The sequence below is a fragment of the Microtus ochrogaster genome, linkage group LG9, assembly GCF_000317375.1.
Source record: "Microtus ochrogaster isolate Prairie Vole_2 linkage group LG9, MicOch1.0, whole genome shotgun sequence".
NCBI lineage: Eukaryota > Metazoa > Chordata > Mammalia > Rodentia > Cricetidae > Microtus > Microtus ochrogaster.
In genome coordinates this window covers 27239618-27245117 of record NC_022034.1, presented here as the reverse complement: position 1 = coordinate 27245117, position 5500 = coordinate 27239618, and the positions used below count along the sequence as shown (strand labels likewise).

At 44.4% G+C, this 5500-nt stretch overlaps 1 protein-coding gene across 3 annotated transcripts in view; it reads right to left on the bottom strand.

Moving 5' to 3' along the window:
* Window positions 1–3042: 3042 nt before the first annotated feature.
* Ppil6 (peptidylprolyl isomerase like 6) overlaps window positions 3043–5500 on the bottom strand; it is a 24046-nt gene continuing 21588 nt past the window's right edge. For all 3 annotated transcript variants that reach the window (XM_005363597.2, XM_026787478.1, XM_026787479.1), the window contains one exon: window positions 3043–3245. In XM_005363597.2, coding sequence (XP_005363654.1) covers window positions 3134–3245 — 112 coding nt within the window. In that variant the 3' untranslated portion in view covers window positions 3043–3133. The remainder of the gene's footprint in view (window positions 3246–5500) is intronic.

The window sequence follows — 5500 nt, the reverse complement described above, 5'->3', positions numbered from 1 at the left end:
TTTATAATCCTCTCTAGTGTTGGGATTAAAGGTGTGCACGACTACCGCCTGGTTTCTGTGGCAAACTAGTGTGGCTACTGTGATTAAAGATGTGTGTCAGCACTGCCTGGGCTGTAAGGCTGACCAGTGCACGGCTGTTTTGCTCTCTGATCTTCAGGCAAGTTTTATTTATTAAAATACAAGTGAAATGCCACTACATATCTTTCTTATTTCTATTATTGGTACAAATGAGGTCAGCAAAAGGTTAAGTAATTTAACCATTATCATCATTGTGGGAAAAGCAAGTCTGGAATAGACATGTTTAGCTTAAAATATAAACTGCAAAAATTCAAGAACCTGGAATCTTATTGTTGATGGACCATTCATTTATTACCAAATAGTCATAATCAGTAACTATATAGTTGGGAGCAAATGATATTTTTATTTTGATAGATTTTTAAATTTGACTCAGGTATTCTAGGGTGTTCTCAAACTACTATGTGTAAAAGATTGTCTCCAACATTGATCCTCGTGCCTCTACCTCCAGAATGGAAGTATCAACATATATACTTTTAAATGGTGGTCTTAAGAACATACAGATTTGAAATTAAAGTTTCTGTAGCGTAGAACTGGACAAAGGGATCATGAACTTGCCATCTCTTAAGACTGGTAGAATTCTACCTTTACATTGCTACTAAAGGAAATAGGATTTTTTTGTTTGTTTGTTTATTTTGGGACAGATTCTTTATACCCCAGGCTGGTCTGAACTTGTCAAGTAACCTAGGCTGGACTAGAAAAATATTTACTGCATGCTTGTTGATCCTCTGCCTCCACTGCCCTGGTGTTGGAAGTACAGGTGTGGACCACTATGCCCTGTACTGGATCAGTTTCTTGTACCAGGTGCACATCCTAGTTCTTTCACAATTGGATGGAAACATGCGAGCCCACTGCTACAGCTTCCCACTAGAAAACCTGGTCTTTGTTACCACACCACCAATGCTGGTGATGTTTTAACCAGGATCCTTGGAAAGCACAGGAGCTCCAATTTGGTTGTCTCAATGGTTGGTAAGTCTTGGTAGCAAGCCCTGTTCCCTTCTGTGATAACACCAGTATGATCTGAGTCCAGAGAGAGGGTCTGGGGGCTTCACAGAAACTTTAGGGCTTAGTTATTCAGATATGGCAGCACACACATATAATCCCAGCACTTGGAAGGTTGAGGAAGCACAATTGTGAGTTCAAGGTTAGCCTGAGCTACACAGTGAGGTTCTGTTTTAGGATTTTAAAATAAATAAAGAGAATCTTGGATTCTCACATATCCCAGAGCTCTAGGAAGATGAAGAAGCTCGGTCTGATGCAGCTGTTGATAAGTCTTGGAGGACATTTACAGAGTACACATTCAGAGGCCATATCCCACTGGTTATACATAAGTAATTTATTGACTATCAAATAGAGCACCCATCCATTGAACACTTACAGCATACCAAGCCTCTTTTCAGGTTTTTTATACAACTATTAGTTACTGAGCTTAGACAACAACCCCGAGGATAACAACACCTATTTTTTACATTAGAAAACAAAAGTCCAGAGAAGCTTTTGGCTAAGTTGGTGCAGGTAGGAAAGGGCAGAGCCTGGTTTCTAACCTGAGTAGCCTGGCTCTAGAGCACATGTTCTTAAGACTGTGCCATCTCTGAGTCAGTTGGTGATGTGGAATGGACTGTGTTCTTTCTCCTCATCTACATTAGAGCTTTGTATTTGGTGTATATATGATACAGAGCTAAGACAGGCTGGGTAATAATATAGGGTAGAATGAGGGCGTTCTTTGGGGTGGTGGATCTTCATTATGTGTGACACAAAGCTTCACATGATGAAATGGCATCACACACTTGCAGCAATGTTAGCTGCCTATTTTGATATTGTACTATATGCGGAAACTGGGTAAAGGGTACACAAGACTTCTTTGCACTACTTTTGCAAGTTCCTGTGAACCTGTAACCATCTCAAAATAGATACTATGCCTACATTTGGCAAGCCCCAAATCAATTTACAGCTTGTCTCTTTCAGAATTGGTTTAAGGGGAGCTCATCCTTGGAGACAAGTCACCTTTGGAGCGGGGTTAGAAGGGTCAGGAAAGTGGGAGAGAGGCACAAGGACAGAGGTAGTGGTCGCTGTTGAGGGTCACCAGTAAGATTCGCCGGGGCTGCTGAAGTCAGATAATTCTGTCACGTTGTGGTTCCCAGATGACTGGTGCTCAGCTGTCCAAGTAGGAAAGAACTAAACTAAGTCTCCTGTCTCCATCTTGAGAGTCTTCCTCTTGCAGACTGTGACTCAGGACAGGGCCTGCTGATCTGTATTTAAAAAGCTTTCCCTTCAAGTGAGGTAGCCTTAGGGACCTACCAATGGAGCAGCTGATAAGACAGAGAGAACTCCAGCAATGTCACTGGGATCAGTCACCACAAGGATCAATCGAAGCTCTTGATTTTCATATGGTTGAAATAGCTCAGAGACATGGATTGTATTTACAACATCCAAAGCCATGTGTCCTTCCTGCATGCTATGCATAAGAAATATAACCACACTGAGCTGTGGTTTTCTATTGTGTCAGTTATTGACCAAATTTATCATGGTAGGAATGTAGTTACAAACAGCATAATTCATTTACAAATGCTTTAGACTAAAAACTCTCTAGGTACATAGATAGGTTAATAATATTTGGGGCCACAAGTAACAAAAGAACCACAGGAATAGAACCAGAGTTCTATTTGTCTTAAGCAGTAAAAATTCCAGAAGGAGGCGGTCATGGTGGTGAGGTGGGGCTGACAGCCCAGCAGTTCTCTTGGCTCCTAGCCTATCTGTATTTAAGACATGATGAAGGGGTGGGAACAAGATCACTGGCATTCCAGTGACCCACTAGCCACAGACTCTCAAACGGCCTTTCCAGTTGCAAAGGGGCCTGGGAAATTGAGTATTTTGTTTCAATAGTCTCTCTGTGGTGGGGGCAGGAGAGGAAAGGGGAATGACTGTTAGACGAACCAACCTATTGTGTCTTGCTGCAGTCTTGGAATCAACGTTATCAAGCACCATTTAATTAAATACAGAAAGAGCTGATCAAACGCACAGTAATGAATCATGGCAGAAAATTTGACTGATGTGAAAATCAGGTATAAAGAATTCCACTGTCTGCAATACTGCAGAGAAGCGTTGGTCTCTCATTCTCTGTTGGGACTAATTCCAGTTGTCTAAGAACTTCAGTCCCTTCGATTAGTTGCCTACACAGGAGGGAATAACATACGATCAGTCTTGCATTTCCAGGTTTAGCGTACATTCACAAATGGAGTCCTACCCAACACTGTGAAGGCTAATACAAATTAACTGCAATTGTAACTATCTGAACTGGCTCTACGAGTGCCCACTTTGCTGCCTGTATGCCCAGCATCACTATTCGGGCAGTGGTCCCTCGGGCCTTGAAGCTGCTTGCTGCTGCAGCTTTTAGCCAGCATCTCTGCATCTTCCTGAGTGGGCTCTATCCTTTTTTATTCTTTTCCAGCTTACTCGTGGCTTCTACAGAAATCTTGCCCAATAAGCTGCTCAAGTAGCTTACAATGAAAAGCTCTCCTGTAGTTCCTCATCATCTTTGGAAGAAGTCCATATCCTGAAGCATTCATGGCACCTCGGGCCCAGTGGTCCTTGCCCCTCCCCTTTCTCCAGCCTGTCTCTCTTCTCCCTTGGCTTCGCACTCTTGCTAGGCCAGCTGAGCTGGAGACATGCTTCTCTCTTCTTCCTTAGGGCACTGGAAGAGTGCCTTATGCTTCGAAACTGATTTGATTAATTGTAATTTTCCCCTTCCTCTATCTGGCTAACTTCTACTTCACTTTAGCTACCTGGTTCACATTCTCACAAAGCCTCCCACAGTTCCTTCCCACCTTAAGACCCCCTGAAAATGAAATTCTCCTCCCACCATCCCCAGCGCATACTCCCTCAAACTTCTTCCATGTGTATGCATGGATGGCAATCTTACAAGGTTGCATTTTAATATATATTTATTTTTATTTTATGTGCACATTTGTCTGGGTGAAGATGTTAGATCGCCTGAAACTGGAGTTACAGACAGTTGTAAGCTGCAATGTGACTGCTGGGAATTGAACCTGGGTTCTCTGGAAGAATAGCCAGTGCTCTCAACCACCGAGCCCTCTCCAGTCCAAAGACCTGTTTGTTTGTTTGTTTGTTTGTTTGTTTGTTTTTTGAAACAGAGTTTCTGTGTAGCTCTGCTCTTGCTGCCCTGAAACTTGATCTGCAGACCAGGCTGGCCTCAAACTCAGAGATCTGCCTGTCTCTGCCTCCAGAGTGCTACGATTAAAGGCGAGTGCCACCACCGCCCGGCACAAGCTTGTATTTTTATATTCTTTCCCCATGAGGGACACTGGGAGAGGCCATGCTGTGGACTGCTGCAGTCTCTGCTGATAAGCATTCCTGGCAGCTTCTACTTTAGAACTTGGAAAGAGGAGCCTTCAGGTAGACAGGAGACTTCTGTGTCTCCAGGCCTTGCTGACCATGCTTGGACTTGAGGAAGCAGAAATGCCCAGAAGATCCCTGGGCAGCAGCAGCTTCACCTGGGCAGGAAGCTCTATTTCATCCGTCGTAACTGGCCTGGTTGTCTGTTTTGCTGTTATCTCTCTCCAGCTCCCTAAACATTCTGTGGGGTCCTGTGTAGATATTCCAACCTGACTGAAACTGGAGTAGGAGAGTTCAGGGTTGGGCTGAGACTACGCCTGAGCTGTAACAGTAAAAGGGATACACTGCCTCCCTGCGGCCAGAGTGGTGACGACAGCGAAAAGACTTCCCCAGGAACAGCCATGAAATCATTCAGTTTGCTCTTCCTTGAGGAACTGGGGAGAGGGTCATCTCAGTCCCACCTCCAGCCTTCCCAGTGACCACCTGCAGTCTTTGCTTTATATATCTCTCTGGTTTTGATGGGGTCCTTTCTTTGTTTTTATCTGCCTTTTTTGGTGGGATCTAACGTCTCTGAAGAGCAAGCCTGTGTCCTGCCACCCTCTCTCCACTCTAAACATCAGCAATGACAGATGGCAGATGCCCAGTAAAATTATATTGAATGAATCAAGAAAAGCAAAGATGATGGCTGGAAACAGTGCAGGGCAGGAGAGGGAGCGGTGTGGAAGGCTGACGACTGTGTGGTGTCTGTCTGCAGGAGGTGGTGGTGGCGCGCTGAGGATTCGCTGTAGCCACGTTTGTGTCTGAGAAAGGAGGCTTTAATAATTCATGAGGCATTGGTAGGAGGGGTAGAGACTGTCAGCAAGGTGGCAGAGGATATTCAGATGATCCGAGAAGAGCTAGAGTTATCTAAAATTAATACACGAATGCATTTTCAGCTCACGCCTTGAATTCTTGAACTGGGGTGGCAGAGGCAGGAGGATCTCTGAGTTTGAGGCCAGCCTAGTCTGCAGAGTGAGTTCCAGGACAGCCAGGGCTACATAGTGAGACCCTGTAAAACACACAGAGACACACA